General features: G+C 41.0%; 1 protein-coding gene across 1 annotated transcript in view; it reads left to right on the top strand.

Moving 5' to 3' along the window:
• Positions 1-22,376, top strand: part of LOC126162231 (limbic system-associated membrane protein-like) — a 272,229-nt gene that overhangs the window by 235,931 nt on the left and 13,922 nt on the right. Inside the window, exons 8-9 of the mRNA XM_049918600.1 lie at positions 5,749-5,876; positions 18,814-19,006. Coding sequence (XP_049774557.1) covers positions 5,749-5,876; positions 18,814-19,006 — 321 coding nt within the window. The remainder of the gene's footprint in view (positions 1-5,748; positions 5,877-18,813; positions 19,007-22,376) is intronic.

Consider the following 22,376-nt stretch of genomic DNA (forward strand, 5'->3'; position numbering starts at 1 on the left):
CAATGAAAAAATTTGATACGTCTATCCATGAACATTGGAGTCTGTCACAGGTGCGTTACTCCACTCACAACTAGTCCCCAACTAGTGGACAGTGCATACAGTATAAACGCGTCATCACTCCTGTGAGCTGTTGCATCTAAAGCTCATTACCCCTCTAACAGATATTGTTCTGCGTGATTCATCCTGACACCGCTAACTGTGAAATGTTTGGTTTTGAATTACACTATTTCCCTAATGATAATAGATGTGCTGTTTCCACAATCCCATTGATAGTATAATAATAATAATAATAATAATAATAATAATAATAATAAACTGAGATATGTACTAAACAGCATGCAGTTACCAGACTCAATTTTGAAAGGCATAATTAATGGGGCCATGGGGATAACACATACAAATACTAACCGAATTTGGACATTATTTGCCAGGCACGTTGCTAGTCCTACTGGTTACATAAGGCCCAAACAAAATGTAATGGACCTGAATGAGGCAAGAATAAAAGTCAGTCCTAATCGAAAGGATCATTGAAGGAGGTACAAAGAAAACAGGTGTCACATATAGTAGATGAAGTGGTGTGAATAATTTCATGCCCATGACATGGGAAGGGGTTCTTTCAAAGCTGACCAATCTTCCATTTCTATGATTGTGGTATGTAAGTGCAAATGTTTTCTAGAGGACCAGCTGCAATTGCTGTTGATGATTAAGATGCCACATACCATACTACCTGGATTACATTTACCAAATAAAAAACCATATGCCTCAACCCAGGATCGAACCATCGACCTCCTGCATGCTAACCCAAAACTCTATTCACAGCACCAACTGTACAGCATGACTAATATATGCTGACAGACGTAGCTACCACACATGTGGTTACAGTGTTGCCAGATTGCCACTCTTCAACATCCTTTTTCTGCCAGACGTACTCGCCGAATGAAATTTTGTGACAGACATTTCTTTATCACTGGCATGTGAGGAGTATCACTGCGAAGCCCGAGTGCACGAATTTTGCTTCACCCTGTATATTGGGTGTAAGGCACACGGAATGCCAATACTGGTGAGAATTGTCAGCGCTGTGCTCTCCCCATCGTTAATGTCAACTTTTGAAATTGGAGTCACTACTTTTCCTGATCACTGGGCTCGGTAGTTCTGAATCAGCACCAGTCTGAAGACTTTGGGCAGCTAATGTTTTGTCTGGCCACTGGCAACTTTACCTTCTAATAATGACAATATTATGTGCAGTATTTTGGTCAGAGGTCAGAAGAGCTGATTGACTTCATAGAAAGGGAGAACATAAAATGATGGGGCTTAGTGAAGTCTAGTGGAGGAATACAGGAACGAGGAGAATGAGGAAATGACACAGACTTTATTTCAAATGATGGACAAGAGGCCAAGAATGAAGTGGGTATAATAGTAAAACCGAACCTCAAAGAATGTTTGGAAGCAGTGGAATACACAAGTGACAGGATGATGAAGATTTAGCTGAGAACAAGTAATGGAGTGAAAAAGCTCATCCAAGTATATGCACCACAGACAGGAAATAAAGAGGAGAATGAAAGTACGGTGATGTGTAATGTAAATCCCAGGAAATTAGGGAACAAAGAGATAACAAAATGTTAAGTACCGTATTTACTCGAATCTAAGCCGCACTCGAATCTAAGCCGCACCTGAAAAATGAGACTCGAAATAAAGGAAAAAAAAAAATTCCCAAATCTAGGCCGCACCTGAAATTTGAGACTCGAAATTCAAGGGGAGAGAAAAGTTTTAGGCCGCACCTCCAAATCGAAACAAAGTTGGTCCATTGTAATATGAGACACAATTTAGGTCGAATGAATGACGATACAGCTACAGTAGTTTGGTTCGAGTCGAAAGCTTAGCAGTTAAGCTTTACCAGGTAGCCATTGCTATGCGTCAGGCGCTCCGTCCGTATTTATACGGATACCCTTCCTTTTTCACGTGCTTCGTCTGGTTTGAATCGATTGCTTACTTTGCTTTGATCTGATAAGTGCCGTTTTCTATGTTATAGGTGTTTACGTCAGTCACTCGAAGCTGAAAATGCATTACTATACTGTGTCATGCATTGTTTGTCGCATTCTGATAGTGCGTGTTTACGGCCTGTCGCTGCTCGCGGCATGGCAGGCTTTTGTGCGCGCTACCGCCGCCTACAATTTAAAAAAGTGAGGAATCGTCTCATTAGCGAAACAATGGCAAGAGACTGCTATTTGTTGTTACTTAGACTGCTGCTTTCTTTGATAATGATCAACAAGAACCAAATAATAGACTGTGTATGATAGAACATGTTCTGAACGAGAGTTTGGCGAAAATTTTTCTCCGTTTGAAAGTCTTTGCGGCCGCTTCTTTAGTACATCAAATTCTGCACAGAAATTAGTCATCTTAGATTTAAAAATCTAGTCAGTTGCCGTGCTTCATTTCTGACTGTATCACTATTAGGCATAAGAGTAATACGAATATAAACATGACACGATACGTATATTCTTCCGCGTTTGCTGTTGTCTCACTCTAGTTTCGTAGTTTATTTGGCAGACAGGATTTAAATGAGATAGAAGCAAACACGAAAGAATACATGGCAAAATGTTTATATTCGTATTATTCTTATGGTGAAGAGAATACTGCATGTGATTCACATTTCATCAGGTTCCTATTAGCAACCATCTTTTCTCACAGGTAGGAAAAAATTTAGAACGTAGAGTTGGCCATATTGACAAAAATCCCAGTATTATCAGTCGGATTTTCGTAGTACATTGAAATTCGAAGATGAACAATACGGAATTTGTATTTACTTCGTTGGATTGTGTATGAAAAAGCAGTGGTCGAAACTCGGGCGGAGAAAAAAAGCTCGTCTTCCAATTTTTTTTTTTTTTAATTTTATTTACTGACGCAGAGGTTTTGGCGCCAGTATTTATCTTTATGCCTACAAAGGATGCCTGTGTAGCGCTACATATATTCGACGGCAGAAGTTCATTGTGGCGGCACCTATCAACATTTTTCAGAACTTCCGCTTGCTTTGCACTCGATTCTAAGCCGCAGGCGGTTTTTTGGATTACAAAAACCGGAAAAAAAGTGCGGCTTAGATTCGAGTAAATACGGTATATGCACCACAGACAGGAAATAAAGAGGAGAATGAAAGTACGGTGATGTGTAATGTAAATCCCAGGAAATTAGGGAACAAAGAGATAATTGGTCCAAATAGGCGTGGAAAAAAGATTTATGAAGAAGAGAAATTTGATGATTTTTGCGAAAGAAATGGTTTGCTTGTGGACAATATGCAATATGTGGTTCTGGAAGGAAAATGGCCAAAAGATAACAAGATATTGTTAGGCAGAGAGAAGGACAAACAGTCATTAACTACTTTCTGTTCAAAAAGCAAAATCATAGACAGTTAATGAATTTGACTGCTCTCCTGGGAGAAGTTTTTCATGGAGACTATGGAATAGTGGTGCCACAGATGAGGATGGATAAAAATAAAAGAAAAAAAGACTGGAAGGGAGAAGAAACTAAAAGTGTGGAAACTAAAAGATGGGAAAGTACAGGAAAAGACAGAGAGTTTTTTGAGCTTAAAATTCTAAAATAACACTCAAGGGATCAAATTTGTATCATGAGTAGCAAAAATAATGGAGAAGATATTGATAGGGTGATTGAGAGAAAAATTGAGAGGTCAGTTAGGGGCTGGGTTGATTTGGCAGAAGAGACCAAACAGCAAGTTCATCGGTCTCATTGGATCAGGGAAGGATGAGGAAGTAAGTCAGCTGTGCCCTTTCAAAGAAACCATCCTGGTATTTGCCTTAAGCAATTTAGGGAAATCACAGAAAACCTAAATCAGGATGGCTGGACACGGGATTGAACCGTTGTCCTCCCGAATGCGAGTCCAGCGTGCTAACCACCTTGCCACCTTGGTCAATCAGAGGTCAGTTAGAGGTATGGATTTTGACACAGTAGATCAACAGTGGACCCACCTTTAGTATGAAATAGTTGTTGAAAGGCATTGGGAGTGTGGGAAAGATTTGGTGATGGCATTGCTTGACTTAGTACAGACATACAATAGTGGCCACAGAGAAAAGGTGTTGGAAACCTTGAAGAGAAAGAGAGTCAGAAAATAAATTCTTCAAGTAATGTGCAATAAAAGTTTCAGCTTGTACAGATTCACATTAGAAACACTGATTGGTTTGCGATGTTACAGAACTGGGACAAGGCAGTGAAGTCTCACAAAACTCTGAAGGAGATAAAAGGAGCTTCTAAGGGAAGAGAGATGAAGTTACTGTTATTTGCCAATGATATTGTCTTGCAGGAATCAACAAAAGGATGTGCAAGAATAACTGGACATATTAAACAAAAAAATTGAGGAATATGATGTGAAATACAATTTGGAGAAAAGCAAGATTATGATAGTATAGAGAGGAGATAGAGAAGGGAAAGGACGAATTAATATTAAAGGGCAGAGAACTGAAATTGTGGACAACTTCAAATATTTTGTTTATTTAATAATATGGCTAGGCCCCCCCAGCAAGCAGACCGTTTGCTGGGTACTGGTCTTTCAATTTGAAACCACTTAAGCAATCTGCAGTCGATGAGGATGATAGGATGAGGATGAGGACAGCACAACACCCAGTTCCTGGGTGGAGAAAATTCCCCGACCCAGCCAGGAATCGAACCCAGGCCCAGAGGATTAACAATCCGTCACACTGACCATTCAGCTATCAGGGGCAGACACATCACATGTTAAGGAACTGGGATAATTCAGAATGCAAAGTGGAGGTGGAAGTCAGCAGAAGGACGCGATGGAGCAATTCATTTTACCAGTGAGTGGGGGATTTAGTCTGGGGAAGGAACGTGCCAACAAAATGTAGGGAAGTCACATACAAAATGTACTTTATACCCATATTGGATATAAGTTGAATGATAGAACTGTGAAAAGTGGGTAAAAAAGGCTTGGACTTGTAAAGAGAATGGGAAATGAAATAATACCAGAGAAAATGATAGAGGCCATGTTTGATGGCAAGAGGTACACCCAGAACAAGACATTATTGTATCTGCTGTAGGAAATTAAATGTACATGATCATTATTGAAGGATATATTTCATATTACATAGAATGGACTTGTGTAAGACCATCGCAGACACTCAGTTCTCAAGTCAAAAGAATGTGTTCATTATGGCAATAAATAAATAAAATAAATGCAATCTAACTTAGAATAAAAACTGCTATCCTGTGGACAAACCTTGAACATTTTCCTATGGAGACCACTAAAGGAAGTTCACAGCACTCTCCTCACCCCCTCCCCTCGCCCAAATCCAACCTCCTGAACATACTAGATTATCAGTAACAGTGTGGCATATCTGTAGGTAATGACTGCTTTGTTCTTTTTGCAGTTATTTTTTGTGTCAGTTTGGCTTAGGTATAAAACACAGACAAGATCACCTTTGTATAATGTTCAAGTAATATGACTTCTTTCAGAAGTCCCAATTTAAACTAAAAATCTGAAAAGTCACATTCCATTCAGGCGAGTACTATATGAGGCTTCTTACTGCCAGTTTTTCTACTTTCAAATATCTGTTACAGTGCACCACTCACTCCAGATTTTCTTGTTTGACTGATTTCATTTCTATGTGTGCAGATATTGTACTAAATGTACAAAGCCCACAGTTATTATCCATCTTGGGGGTGCATTTTCAGGACAACTATGACATTATTATTTCCATTTCATTATTTATGCTTTTCTCTTTACAGGTGTAGCGAAACCTGCAGTATTTAAGAAAGACAGAAACATAGGTATCGCAAACAACTATACACTCATCTGGGAAGTAGACAGTTATTCACCCATAATTGAATATCATCTGCTCTTCCGAAGGTATGAGGTAAGTTTATGCTGCCATCTAATTTGCATGTAATTTGATTGCAGCTGATTGATACATTTGACTGTGATGATGATCTTAAAACATTTCTGTTTGGCTAATCTTTCCATTCCTGCATCTCTACTACACCCAAAATGCTTGATAATCTAACTTGCTGCACATACTGCCCAGCCTTTGATAATTATTCTATTTATTTAAAAAATGTAGTTATTAGTTTCAAATAAAAAGGTTCATCTTCAGATGAACTTCAATTCATTTTAACTCATGTTCATAGTTAGGATCACAAGATGATGTTGGTTTCTGCTGTAGTAAAAAATTCTTTGAATAAAGGTGCCCTACAGCAAGCACAGACATTAGAAAAATGTATTGTAACAGACTATTGACGAGCTAGAACAACATAATCAGCATTGCAGGAGGACAAATGTATTATTTTGTGCTGATATTTATGCCAAAACTGTGTCTGAGTTTGCATTACAGATGCCTACTATCGAAAGACTTAAAATAATATGGAAAAATACGGTAGAATTGTCCACCCCTGGGAGATGAGTGGTCAGCGCAATGAAATGTCATACCTAATAGCCCAGGTTCAGTTCCCAGCTGGGTCGGAGATTTTCTCCGCTCAGGAACTGGGTATTGTGTTGTCCTTATCATCATCATTTCATCCCCATCAACATGCGTCAACTCGAAAGACCTGCACCAGGCAAACAGTCTATCCAACAGGAGGCCCTAGCCACGTGGCATTTCCAATATATACAGTAGAATTGACACTTTTGGGGTATTAGGGACACACCTAGTGTACAACACCTTATGAATACCACAGCATGATGCTGCACAGTTACTTGTGCACAAAGATGACAGTTGACCAAGCAAGACAACACTGTGCCAAAAATGTTGCTGCTGGAAATGCTACAACTTACACATAAACATTATTACAAAAACTGGATGTGGTATTAATGTCTGATGTTGTGGCACAAAGTCATGTAGGAGGCCTGTTATCATAATGTAAGGCAAGGACACTTCTTATATCATTGCAGAATGAGTCACCTAAAATGAACAGATCACATGTTGTTTAACAAATAATATTTGATGCATTTTGGGCATAGTCCATCTACAGAATTCTGAAGATGGGCTATACCCAATATGCATCAAATATAAATTGTTGAACAGTGCATTCTGAAGAGGCATGAAATATAATTTATTGAACAACGCATACTGATGATGGACTACACCCACAATACATCAGATATAATTTGTTGAATAACAAATGATCTATCCATTAGCAGTGATATGAGATGTGCTGTCAGCTGATGTTAATGTACCAAAATCTGTTTCGCCTAAAAAAAAACTGTATTACTCTCATTGTCTTACAAACATTATTTTAGTTGTAATGAACTATCTTCAAGTAATACACCTGATACAAGTTTTATAGTAACTGTGATTAGTGATTTATATGAAATATGTACTGGATGAATGTTAGTTGAAACTAAAATAAATAATATTGAAAAATAAGGCTGAATATAGAAATATTATGGCAGTAGATACAATTTAATTATTGTGTATTTTATAATAAGTGAATGATGCAAGGCTGTTCTTACTTACTTACTCCTCAGCTCTACAGCCTTTGAAGGGCCTTGGCCTCCATCACAATATCCTGCCATTCTATCTGGTCCATGGCTTTCCATCTCCATCCTCTGACACCCAGCTTTTTCATGTCTTCTTCAACTCCATCCACCCATCTCTTTCTAGGGCATCGCCTCTGCCATCTGCCTCCAGCCTTGCCATCAAAAATCCTCTTACATGCTCTGTCTTCTTCCATTCTGACCATGTGCCCTGCCCACCACAGTCTTCTTATTTTAATGGTAGTGACAATGTCAGGTTCTTCAAAAATGTGTTGTTGTTCTGCATTCGTACGAATGCGCCAACCTTCTTGATCATATATTGGCCCGCATATTTTATGTAGCATCTTTCTCTCCTATATGCTAAGGATTCGTTCCTCATTTACAGTCATGGTCCATGTTTCGGCACCATACATAAAAACTGGTCTTATAACTGTTTTGTAAATCAGGATTTTGGATTTTCATGATAGAAGTGAATCCTAAGCACAGGTAATGCAGCAAAGTAGCATCTGTTACCTGCTGCTATTCTGGCTTTCACCTCACTGCCAATGGCATTTGTCTCAGTGATAGTTGACCCAAGGTACTTGAAGTCTTTCACCCTTTCAAACTCCCTGTTGGCTATCCTGAGATTTGGTAGGTTTTGTTGGTTGGTCATTGCCATATACTTGGTCTTTTCGTCATTGACTGTCAGGCCAAGTTCCCTTGCACCTTTCTCCAGTTGTTGACAGACTTCGCCTAGCAAAGCAGTGTTTCGTGCGAGTAATGCCACATCGTCAGCGTAGGCTAGGTACTGTAGTGAACGATTTAAGAAGGTTCCTCATTTATTCAACTCTGTCAGCAAGGCTGTTCTGCATACATAAATATTGTCACAATGAACACAATGTTAAACATTGTGACAGCTTATAGAGATTTTGCATTAATTGATTTTTTTAAACCAAGTGGACCAACAATTTCAATCTGAAAAATCTGCACAATCTTTTTCTATAGGATAAAACAAAGCTGTGCGAACTGTGAGCACACAGTACAAACATCTGGATTTTATGAGGATTTCAGAAGGGGACTACAAAATATTGTGTGAATTCTGAAATAGTTTGGCCACATTTAAGGTGATGTAAAAGTGAAATTAATATTAAACCAAGGGAATAATTTGAATCAGATATATAAAAAATTTGTGTTCTTCACATTCTTAAAATTTCAAGGTTGCATCAGTCACCTTTTTTGTGCCGTGTTATGTCACACTTGGGGAATACCATATGCAACAGTTCTTCAAGCATTTTGTGGCTGAAATAATTTTTGGGCGAATGAAGTTCCCATTAGCAGTTCTGCTAAGAAGTTACTTGTTAATATTCTAGAAGCTATTCATATGTAAGCATGACATAAATTTTTTGCATCAAATTTGTGCATACTTTAATGTCATATTGCTAGATGTTAACATCTCCTATCTCCTTAATTTTTGTTTTATTAGAAAGAGCAGATGATTTTGCACCACAAAAGGTGTTGTTTCTCATGGAGTATCTTTGGATAAGGCTTAAAATATTAACCTGAAAATATTACAGGTGTAGAGCTATTACTACTCTCTGTTGAATGTATGCAAAATTACGAGTTGGCCAAATTAATTATGCTTTGGTGTAACGAATCAACAACAAAGAACTGTCTTGTGCTCACAAACCTAAGACATTAATTTGTTTCCTGCACATCTGGAACTATTTCTGATATTATTTAGAGGCAAATCAAAGATTTTTGCTTTATATAAGGGATAGAAGAAGAATTAACAAATTAAAGGGACAATATTTTGTGAGAATTTACAGCTTTAAATTGATGTTATATCTGTTTTACAGCACTCAGGATAATTCTCCATTTCTTGTACATTCAGAAGAGTGAACACATCAGTTCATTTGAACATTACTATGTTACATGGATTTGGTATGGCCTCACCTTTATCCAAGGTGTGAACCTAATCCCACATATATTAAAAAGGCAACAGGAGGTCCTGCTATGTCATATTACACTTACTGAACTATTTCTGATATTAGTTTGAGACAAATCAGAAATTTTTTGTCTTTATGTATGGGAATAGAAATAGAACCAACAAATTAAAGGGACAATATTTTGTGAAAATTTACAGCTTTAAGTTGATGATACAGGGCATAGGCAAAACAATGTGAACAGTGGTAGTAATGGGATGGTTGTGCTTGATGGTCAACAACACAGGTAAGGCATATGTTGTACTGGACTGTGCATGTTCAGCATGGACTAGGCAGCAGTGCAGGTTGTTTATGAGTAGTGCACACTTTGTCTTTGCGTTCAGAGGCTGAGGTCAACATGTACCGTAATGAAAGCTCTAACAGAGTTCCACAGAGGGCAGATTGCAGGGGTCCAATTAGTTGGGGCATCAGTAACCAAGACAGCCAACTTATTCAATGTTTCAAGAGCAATTGTCTGAACTGTCATGACAGCATACACAAAACATGGAAAGACAGCATCGTGTAAACATAGTAGTGGGTGGATATCAAAACTAAATGATAGAGATTATGATACACTAACATGAATTGTGTCAAAACAACACAAAACTTCAGTTGCTAAAGTGACTGAAGATCTCAATAGCCATCTTCAAGACTCATATCTATCGACACTGTCCACCGAGAACTCCATAAAGCAAATATTTATGGGCAAAATGCTGTACCACAACCATTACTGACAACAACAAATGCAACTAAGCATAAAACCTGGTGTCAGGAGCTCAAATCCTGGACGGATGATCAGTGGAACGCATCATATGGTCCGACGAGTCAACGTTTTTATTATCTACAACATTGTGCTGGATTTGCATCTGGAGAATGCCAAAAGAAGCCTACAATCCTGATTGCTTGATTCCAATGGTTAAGCATGAAGGTGGAAGTCTGATGGTGTGGGCAGCCATATCATGGTATTCTGCTGGTCCCATCATTACTCTCAAAGGCCATGTTACAGCCAAAGATTTTGTAAATAATTTAGGTGATCAGATGTGCTCCGTGATTCAAATGTTATCAACAACAATGATGCCATATTTCAGGACTTCACACAGCCAGTACAGCATAATCATGGTATGAGGAGCATGCAACTGAACTGCAGCATCCTCCTGGGCCAGCACAGTCCCTGGAGTTGAACATTATCAAATCCATGTGGGCGATATTGGAGCACAGACTCCGGAGCAGATTTCCACCTCCCTCTTCACTACAGGAGTTAGAAGAGATTCTGACTGAAGAGTGGCATAACATTCCATTGGAGACCATGCAATAATTGTTTGCCAGTATTCCAAGAAAAATCGCAACTGTATTAAGGGCAAATGGGAGTCCTACCCCTTACTAATAAATCATTCCCAAGTAAGTACAGGTGTTCACATTATTTTGCCTATTCCCTGTATAGCTGTTTTACATCACACAGGATAGTGCTCTATTTCTTGTACGTTTGGAAGAGTGAACACATCACTTCATTTAAACAGTACTATGGGGTTGGCATGGCTTCATTTTTATCCAATTTGTGAACCTAATCAGACATATATTAAAAAGACAAAAGGAGGTCCTGCAATGTTGTCTTCATCCTTTCTTAGTTCCAAATTCTATTCAGATGTGCCCATTCAGCTCTTTTACTACTTGTGTGTTATTAGAAAGACTTTGAAATACTGTTATTATGTTTATGACATTTTCAGCTTTTTTACATTACTGTCTGTAGTTAGTGGAACATTATTAAAGATGTTCTGAAGGTCAACAAAAACCACATTACTCTCCACATCAAACTTGTGATGTATCATCTACAGTTCTTTATTTACAACAACATATCCAGTGGTGGTGACCTGAGAACTGGAAGTATACAATCACAAGAGAACATTAACAGAAGAATAGTAGTCCAGGTCGAGTCTGATCACATGCAGTGTTCATCATACAACAATATATAACTGTCCTAACCTGTAACCAGAATTTGCAACAAGCATGCCTGAAGCATAACTGAGCAGGGTGTGGTGGTGGCATGCCACTGGCACGACTTGTCCGATGGTGGCCATTGCCAGTGAGTAAAGCAGGCACCCTAGTTTTGAAATCATGGTGGCAGTGTATATGGGCACACAAGGACATCCCTTCCTTCTTCTGTGGAGCCAGAACCACAGTCACTGGTGAACGAAGGCAGAAGCCCAACAATTCAGAGCTGCTGGCAACAGGCTGCCATGGCTGAGGAAACTGTGGGCAACACCCATATGACCTGGCAGCAGTGGCAGTGGCTTCATTCGCAGCAGCTGTTGTATGGCAACTGGTGGTTGGTGGTGTTTGTCTCCATCAACTCATTGGTGTCCAAAGAGATATAGCTGTCATGGGGCTGGTGTGTCAGCTGTCTCCAGTTTGGCAGGGAATATGGCTGGAAGTGGCATGGTCATTGGTGAGATGGGCACAGTGTAGAGCAGGGATGTGGTGGGGATGTAAAATCTGTGCCATCAGCAGTGATGGTTAAAGGTAGTGATGACTTGGAAGAGGCCACCCGGTGCTGCTGCAGGGCAGAATTCAGGCAGCTGCTGTTGTATATCAGCAGACAGTCTGGTGCTGCTGACAGCTGCATCTCAACATCACTGTCACCCACCAACACATCAAATGGAGGCACATCCAGGGTGTCAGGTTCCGGGCATGGTATGGTGCTTGCAGGAGGGCTCCCCATCAGTGGTTACTGAGGCTGCGGATGTGGCTGTTTAGGGCCCCACTGAGGACACAGCTGGTTCAATGGCAGGAGAGGGTCATCCTGCTGCAATCCACAGAGAACATCAACTGACCACTTGTCACTTGCACTGTTACCGGCACCTATCCAGGCTGCTGACCGAAGGTGCGCGATTAGATGGGGTTGCCTGGGGTGTAATGTGAAAGATGCAAATGCACCTCAAGCTGCTGCGCAGGACACAGCAGGTGAAGCAGTGTCCAGGGCTGATGGCCAGGGAGGATCTCAGGTGATCTGTGATCATTGAGAGGGTTGGTCCTTTAGGTGCTGAGAAACAGAGGCAACATTGAGTCTGCATAAAAATCTGCCCAGCCCTTTTTAACTGTCTTAAATGTGTGCACCATTCGCTCCATCTCCCCATTTGACTCAAGGGAAATTGGAGTGGAAGAGAGGTGGATAATGCTGTTGTGAGTGCAGAATCTATAAAACAAAGATGATCACCCAGGATAGCCTGTTAATTGCAAAAACCTGGGTGAGAACCAACACTGTGGTTTCTGTCATGGTGGAGTGTGTACATATAGGTAATTGTACTGCACATCAGTTACTATCAGCCACATGGAATTACAAAAGGGCCCACTAAGTGATGCATGTGGTACTGTTCCCTGCTGCTCAGCACACTGTCATACTCCCAAATGACTTTCTCAATTTTTGAATTAATACCAGGCCAGTAGACAAAGTGCCATGCATGGACCTCCATGCAGAACATGTTCCAGTGGCCATGGTGTAGCAGACCAAGTACACTACTGGCCAATAAAATTGCTACACCACAAAGGTGACGTGTTACAGATGCGAAGTTTAACTGACAGAAAGAAGATGCTGTGATATGCAAAGGATTAACTTTTCCGAGCATTCACACAAGATTGGCACTGGTGGCGACACTTACAATGTGCTGACATGAGGAAAGTTTCTAACCAATTTGCGATACACCAACAGCAGTAGACCGGCGTTGCCTGGTGAAACGTTGTGATGCCTTGTGTAAGGAGTAGAAATGCGTACCATCATGTTCCCGACTTCGATAAATGTCGGATTGTAGCCTATCGTGATTGCAGCTTATCGTATCACAACACTGTTGCTCACGTTGGATGAGATTCAATGACTGTTAGCAGAATATGGAATAGGTGGGTTCAGGAGGGTAATAGGGAATGCCGTGCTGGATCCCAATGGCCTCGTATCACAAGCAGTCGAGATGACAGGCATCTTATCTGCATGGCTGTAATGAATCGTGCAGCCACGTCTCGATCCTTGTGTCAACAGATGGAGATGTTTGCAAGACAACAACCATCTGCACGAACAGTTCGACGACATTTGCAGCAGCATGGACTATCAGCTTGGAGACCATGGCTGCGGTTACCCTTGATGCTGCATCACAGACAGGAGCGCCTGCAATGGTGTACTCAATGATAAACCTGGGTGCATGAATGGCAGAACGTCATTTTTTCAGATGAATCCAGGTTCTGTTTACAGCATCATGATGGTTGCATCTGTGCTTGGCAACATCGCAGTAAACGCACATTGGAAGCGTGTATTCATCATCGTCATACTGGCATATCACCCAACGTGATGGTATGGGGTGCCATTGGTTACACATCTCGGTCACCTCTTGTTCACATTGATGGCACTTTGAACAGTGGACATTACTTTTCAGATGTGTTACAAGCCGTGGCTCTACCCTTCATTTGATCCCTGCAAAACCCTACATTTCAGCAGGATAATGCATGACCACATGTTGCAGGTCCTGTACGGGCCTTTCTGGATACAGAAAATGTTCGACTGCTGCCCCGGCCAGCACATTCTCCAGATCTCTCATCAATTGAAAACGTCTGGTCAATGGTGGCCAAGCAACTGGCTCGTCACAATACGCCAGTCACTACTCTTGATGAACTGTGGTATCGTGTTGAAGCTGCATGGGTGGCAGCTGTACCTGTACACGCCATCCAAGCTCTGTTTGACTCAATGCCCAGGCATATCAAGGCTGTTATTGCGGCCAGAGGTGGTTGTTCTGGGTACTGATTTCTCAGGATCTATGCACCCAAATTGTGTGAAAATGTAATCACATGTCGGTTCTAGTATAATATACTCGTATTTGTCCAATGAATACCCGTTTATCATCTGCATTTCTTCTTGGTGTAGCAATTGTAATGGCCAGTAGTGTATGTGAACTCACAGTATTGTAGGGACAACAATGCGGGGGTAATCCAAGTCTGTGCTGAGGAGGACTGTGTCACTGATGACTGCCAGCCAATGATGGATGAAGAAACAATTGCAGAGTGAATGAGACTCCCCTGGAGGCAAACCATGCAAACTGAACCACCTGACAGAACTGTGAATGCATCAAGAATGAAATTATTTTCTGACATCACGCTATTGATGAGCAAAAACATGATCACCCTCATGACATGCTGATACTCAAAGTTGACCTCGAACTGGCCATGAACAGGAGTGGGCTGCTTGCCATTACTGACCAAATGGCACTCTGTTGAGAAAAAAGCAGGATGACCCGAGCAATTATAGATTTCACGGTTCATGAGAGACAAAGTGGTCCCACTGTCAGTCTGGAAACAGAATGGCTGTTGTTTAATGTGCAGCATAATACAGATATTGTTGTGAATTCCAGGCTCCTGGCCGTGCACTGGTGTAACACTTTGGACTTTGGTAAACTCTGTGTCCATGACAAAAGACTCGCTGTGCAAACAGCTATGGCAAGCAGCTGTCACATGACAATGTTTATGACAAGCCAAACACTGTGCCTGCTGGTACAGGTAGCAATGACAAGTGTGTGCATGGAAACATCAGAACATGATGGGAATCTGCATCGAAAGGGAGCACCATCTGACAGCAAACAATGCGAACTAGATGAGCATGATGAGGGCATCAGTGAACTGCACATTTGCTGTGGAAATGCACATCATGCCCATGATATCCTCAAATTGTTCTGTCACAGCCTATGACATCTCAAATACCTAAGTGATAGCTAGAACCTCCTATACTGTAGGACCTTCTAAATGCAAGACCTTATGACATACCTTATGTCTGGAGCAGAATAGACAGTTATGTCACATATCACAGTCAGCATTGGGCTGTTTACAATGATCACAAATAAATTTGCACTTCCTACTTAAACTGAAGAGTTCAGGCACCAATGCCTGATAGAACTGGCTTTTTTTCTTTTGTCACTGGTGGAACTCCATATGGGAAGCAACAATGTCAGTTTTCTCAAGATAATAAGCACTGAACAACTCACATACTTCAGAAAATGAAAATGCTGCTAAGTCCTTCAATGGAGCCAGTTTCTGAAGCAAATGAAGTGTTTTGGGCTAAACCCAAGACAAGAAGGAAGACTCATGCAAAGAGGGGTTCTCTACCTGAAATGCTGTGATATGTTGTTGCAGACAGTGCTTGTTTAAGTCCCATCCTTACTTCGCTTCCTGGAATGGTGGAAAAGCTGAGTGAGTACTCCGGCCTGTAGAGGAGAGATGTGGAGGGCCCATGCCTATTTCAAATCCATACCAACTGATGAAGCAAACCTACCTGCTGTTGTAATTACTCAAACTGCTGTTGCTGCTGTGTAAGCAGCTACTGCTGCTGTTGTTGTAACAACTGAAGCAATGCTGAATCCATTGTACTCATGAAACGTATGAAGAAATGAACAACCTTGTTGCCAAAAACGGTATCTACAGTTCTTTATTTACAACAACAACAAACAAAATATACAATGGAAGTGAGCATAGCACCAGAAGTACACACACACAGCATAACATTAACTGAAGAATATTAATTTAGGTCAAGTCTGATCACACGCAATGCTCATCGTACAATAACGCATAACTGTCATAGTTAGTGAGCGAAACCTTCACCAAATACAGCGGAAGCACGAGAGAGGGATGCCACGGTGGCAGCATGCCACTGGTGCCACTCATACAGAGGTGGTGATGCCAATGAGTGAAGCAGCTGCCCTCATTCAGTTTGTCACCGTCGACACTGATATACAAACTGTGCATTCACAGATGCAACGTACATGGCCACAATTGCAATACTTATCTCATTAAAAACACTATGTCTATACACGATCTTCCTAATTTAAATTACATTTGTTCTTAGACAGTTAAAGCTGTGGCAGTGAGATTATTTTGATTGTAAAGCATGGTCATTAACAGAGACAGTACATATTTTTGAGTTTCTTAACTTATGTTCAGAGCCCTTTGAACATGCAAGTTGCTCAGACATGCTCACAACTTGTGCTTTGTATTTATATATTGAGCATTAAATAAATCTCATTTATTCATTTGGATCATTATATGCATGTCCTTTATTGTGGATTAACATTCCCACCAGTGGTGACTTTGTCAAGAAGACGAACGCCAAGCAGATGATTAAGTATGAGGTACAATATCAGCAACAACAGACAATGTTCTACTGGGACAATCCAATAGTGATTTGGACAGTGCAATTAGTGAATAGTGATTTGGACAGTGCAATTAGTGATCTCAACTTACAAGTGGTTTCTAACCATGGAGTATTTAATGGACTACTTTCTACAAACATTTTAACCATTGCTAATATTGCTTCAACTGTGCCACACTGGAAAGCAGAGTTGCCACCAAATCTGCCACAGCAGATAGATCTATGGTTTACAATGTTGCAACTTTCTTTCACTGCTTACTGTATGTTTTATGATCATACATAGTTTGTACTTTCTGGCAGTACTTTGGATGCCCTACATTAATTTTGGTACCGGACATTATTCATTACACATCACAACAGTGTAAATACCAATGTCTTAAAGATAGTGTAAGTATCAAGACCAATGTATTAAGCATTCTGTACAGTGGAGTGATCACTCTCTGCAGTGTTCCTTCAGACATGCATGCCTGGTATTGTACTATCTGCTGACATAGGCAAGTGACTTTCATGTAAAATGTCATGCCTTTACAGGATAATACATAATGGATGTATGAGCACAGGTTGCAGACAAATGGCTGATGACATATGAAAGTTTGGGTTCGGCCATTAGTCGTGCTCGGATAGCCTAATGATAAGGCAACCACTCACAATAAGAGGGAAATCCAGATTCAAGTCCCAGTCTGGCAACAATTTTCATTGTTGTCTTTACATTATGCTGCTGACCGCTGTTCATATTCACAATTAAAAGCATGCACGCATGTCTGAAGGAGCATTTCATCGGAATTCAGAATAACACAGGCATTGCAATAGTAAAAACAAGATAAAGCTTTCAAATTTTTTGGGCCTTTATAACCATACAACATCAACTGAATTCAGCAAAATCAGGTCATTCTATTGAATAGCTTCTCAGTTAGAAGTATATTACAGTGTAAGCTTTCAAATTTTTTGGGCATCTGTAACTATATAATATCAACTGAATTGAGCAAAATCAGGTCATTCTGTTCAATAGCTTCTCAGTTAGAAGTATATTACAGTGATTAAAAAACTAAATTCATAATTTGAAATGTTATTTTTTTGTGTTACATAACCAAAAGAGCTCTGTTTTGTAAACAAGTATTTTGTCAATAAAGTAAACTAAACAGATAATTATAAAGTTTTAAACTACTCCAGATATGAGGGAAATGCTAGCCACATTCTAGAACCGGTGTAAAAGGGCATAAAAATAATTGCTTTAGAGTGTCAGCTTCTATTCTTGTAAGTTTACTATGGTAGGAGAAAAAAAATATTGAATGTTGTAAAATTTTTGCTGCTTGAAGGTGTACTAAATGGTACAAAAACTCGCTATACTAAAATGAGTCCATACAACAGCAACTGACCTGGGAGCATGTAGCCAGTAATTAACATATACAACTAGTGATGCAAGCTCTGTATGGTTTTTGTGTCACCAGCTAGCTGTCATCTGGATAACATATGATCATTCTCTTGAATAATCATAAGAAGGTGGTTTGGATAGAATCATGTAGTGGTGATACTGGTGGGCTTGATGTAGTTTTGCCTGACTGACTAGGATTCAACAATACAACACAGTTTACAGAAACCCTACACCTCTCAGATAATATGAATATTATGACTATTACTTTCTTCACTGAGAACTTTTAAATATGAGTTAGTACTCTTTGGATATCCTGAAGGAACAGAGTTTTGTGTTATAAAATTACTTTTGCTTAATTTTTAAGTATATGGTATTTATGTAAAACCTGTGAGAGAAATTGAAGACATGTGTCATTTTTTTAATATACAGATTTTGATGCCAGGTAACATGTATCTCCTATCATAAATAAAAATGTATACATGTAAACAGTAACAAACATTCTGTTGTTATGCTGTACCAAAACATGTTTAATACTGTCAAATTCAATGATACTTTTTTACATTAAAAACAGACATTTTTTTAAATGTCTGACACAGAAATATGCACACTTTTACACAAACAGTTATCTGTTTAGTTTCATGTTCCTTTGGCAGGGATGTTGGAATCAACAAACACTTGCTCTTGGTTTAAACAAAACAGTTAAGTACATACATATGAATCTTATGTATTTTCTTCACTTTTTGCTTTACAATTGCACATTGTTTTAAGAATGACCAATATCAGTGACATTTATATCTTTGTCAATTTTATCTTGTAGCCAAAATCCAAGGAACAACAGTGGACAAAGCTTGTGATTCCTGCTGACAGAGGAGGACCTTTACACAGCAAATCCTACACACTGACTGGACTGCAGCTGGGTACAGTTTATGAGGCAATGCTGCTCTCTCGTAACCAGTTTGGGTGGAGCAGTCCATCTGAACTGCTCAGGTTTGGAACAGAAGGTGCATCAGGTATTGTATCTTTTCCATTACCTTGTACTCCCTTTGCAGTGGGAGACCTTAATACAGGGATGTATACACTCCAGGACAACTGGGAAATCCGGAAAAAGTGGGGAATATTTTTTATCCTGGATAAAACTGGGAAAAACCTGGGAATTTTTCATTGTTTTAGTCTTACGTTAAATTTTTGTTATTTTGACTGGTGAGAACTGATAGTCCAACAAAGAATTTCACTGAACCCTACTCCTACAGAATAATACTGCAGCAATAAAATGTAAACGACAGAATAAAATCAAAATAAAACTTAAGTTGTGAAGGAAATGCACCATTTATAACAAAATAACATGGTGCACACACAGGTGCCTTCCTAAAGCAAAATTCATCAAAGGCTTTAGGACAACGACAGTAGAATACTTCATAAAAGCAAACTACTTCTGATGAGTGTGACAGCATAACTGTTTACATTAAGTCATTTTGAACAGTTGCCAGAAGGCTCATGCACATGTGCAGTTGAGCTACATATGAGGAGTACCTTCCACTTCTGGGTACTTGAAGTGTGGCTGCAGCAGTAGCAAGAAGCAGTCATGCTACCCAGAAAAATTTTTCTGGTGCAGCTAAGCTGCCAGATTTGTGCATGTGCAGAGCAGTCTGGTTTGTAGTGGTGAGGGTGATAGTCACCCATGTTTACATTTAGTGATTTTGTTGCTTTCTCTTCATTTAGAGTTCACACATCAAATGAATACAAAGGAAATTTCTGTGACCAGGAGCTATCAAGTGAATTAAAATACATTCACATAATTACAGAAGGCTAAAATATGTTATTAGTTTCAGTTTTCTGATTTTATTTTATTTCCACATTTTTGGCAGTCAAGCATTAAACACATTGTACAACAATGAACTTCAATGTTATAACTTCAAGTTGAACAAACATATTTCAAGGAAGACGCAATACATGAAAGTCACAGATCAAGTAAACAGAGTAAGAAGTGTGTACACTTTAACAGCCAAATCATAACTGAGTCCGAATCTAACGGCCGCTGGCTGGCTGGCCGCTTAGGTGGCGCTGCTGCTGCATGGCTGGCACACAGTGTAACTGCGCAGTGGCACTATGAAAGATTGGCAAATCACAACACTTTTCCCCCCCCTTTGAAGTTTTTGCACAGGTCTTGATGGATGTGGCCTGTAGATTGCTAACGTCCATAGGTGTTGTTTAACTGGCCGTAACGTCTCGAGGAGGAGGCTTCCTGTACGGACGGAAGTGTCCCCGATGATAATTGGTTGAGATGACAGGAGACGTGGGGGTCGAATCTGCTGGGACCCCGTGCACCAATCTGCCCGTTGCGGCAAGTACGGTTGTTATAACAGGAGACATGGGCGATGTGTCCCTGTCCATAGGAGAAGGAGGCGAGTAGAGTTGCTCTGACAGATGATGGTCACCTGGTTCCTGCATGGGCACGTCTCCTGGTGGTGTCAGTTCTTGTGCTGGCACCGATATGATGGTGAGAGGACTGTGTAGTGAGTAATGAGAGATTCCAGTATTGCGAGCATCAGGTAGAGCCGAAGATGGTGTAGCGGCATCCGGAACAGGTTTTGCCGGCACACAAGGCCGAAGCTGGTCCGAATGATGCACTGCAACACCCGTGTCTGTCTGGATTTCATACAGGCGTTGGCCACGGTGTCGTAAGATGCGGCCAGGACTCCATTTTGGCCACCTGTCGTATCCCTGTACCCATACAAGGTCAGTGGCGGTGAACCGGCCAAGTGAAGGCACCCGCGGCCGTGAGGTGGAAGGCCGCAGAAGATGAAGTAGCGTGCAGGGCTGTCGGCCATGTAAGAGCTCAGCCGGGCTGTGGTCGCCCATGGGGGTGAAACGGCAAGAAGCCAGAAATTGGAGAAGTGCATCATCATCAGCAGAAGAATTCATAAGTTTCCTCATCTGAGCCTTAAATGTGCAGATCAGTCGTTCAGCCTCACCGTTTGACTGTGGATGGAACGGAGGGGCTGTGACATGCATGACGCCATGACGGGCACAAAAATCTGCAAAATCGGAAGAGGCAAATTGCGGACCATTATCAGTAACAAGAGTAGAGGGAAGGCCTTCCAAAGAGAAAATGCGAGGTAGAGCACTGGTGGTTGCCACGGTGGTAGGCAACGTGCAACAGACAATTAAAGGAAAGTTAGAGTAGGCATCAATAACGAGAAGCAAATAAGTACCTAAAAAAGGTCCTGTGAAGTCAGCATGAATACGCTCCCAGGGCTTCTCAGGCAAAGGCCACGGTGACAAAGATGACTTCGGGGTGGTGGCCTGTGACACAGAAGGGCTGCAGGCAGCGACCATGTGTGTGATTTCAGAGTCGATGCCGGGCCAGTACACATGACGGTGCGCCAGAGATTTTGTGCGAGATGCACCCCAGTGCCTTTGGTGAAGGAGGCGCAAGACCGAAGCATGCAAAGACGCAGGTTCCACAACACGCAGCAAAGCATTTTCGGTGGAAAGGAGGATAACACCATCCCCAGCCGTGAGGCGGTAACGCAAAGCTTAGTAGTTCCGCAACGGATCAGAAGTCTTAGCGGATGGACGATCTGGCCAACCCTTCTGAATACGGCGTAAAACCCAGGAGAGGGTAGGGTCAGAACCCGTAGCAGCCACCAGCCAGCCAGCCAGCCAGCCAGGCATTGATGGGGAACCCGTCACAACCCGCTGCTCGGCAACATCTAGGTGGAAACACAAAAGTTCACCCCTATCGAATGCCAGATCAGGACCCATGGGAAGGCGAGACAGTGCATCAGGATTCGCATGTTGAGCTGTCAGCTGGAAATGAATCTCATAATTGAAATGAGACACGTAAAGAGCCCAACGCTGGAGGCAGTGTGCAGCCTTGTCGGGAAGTGACATTGATGGATGAAACAAGGAAACAAGTGGTTTTTGATCCGTAACAAGATGAAATTTGGATCCATAGAGAAAAACACCTAACTTATGATGAGCATAAATAATGGCCAAAGCATCTTTTTTAATTTGAGAATACTTTTGTTGGGCATCCGTGAGCATTTGGGAGGCATAAGCAATGGGTTGTTCAGAACCATCAGAAAAACGGTGCGCAAGGACTGCACCAACCCCGTATTGAGAGGCGTCCATGGCAAGAACAAGATATTGGCCAGGTCGATAAGTAGCCAGGCACGGGGCCTGTTTCAGCATAGTCTTCGATTTCTGGAAAGCCGCATCGCATGACGCAGACCAGTGAAAAGGCATGTTTTTATGCAACAGCTGAGCCACCGAAGCAGCAGACGGTAAAAACTTGTGATAGTATGCTATTTTCCCCAAGAAGGCCTGCAGTTCCTTAACAGATGCAGGGCGAGGAAGGGCATTGATCACAGTGACAGT

Source organism: Schistocerca cancellata, chromosome 2 (genome assembly GCF_023864275.1).
Source record: "Schistocerca cancellata isolate TAMUIC-IGC-003103 chromosome 2, iqSchCanc2.1, whole genome shotgun sequence".
Lineage (NCBI taxonomy): Eukaryota > Metazoa > Arthropoda > Insecta > Orthoptera > Acrididae > Schistocerca > Schistocerca cancellata.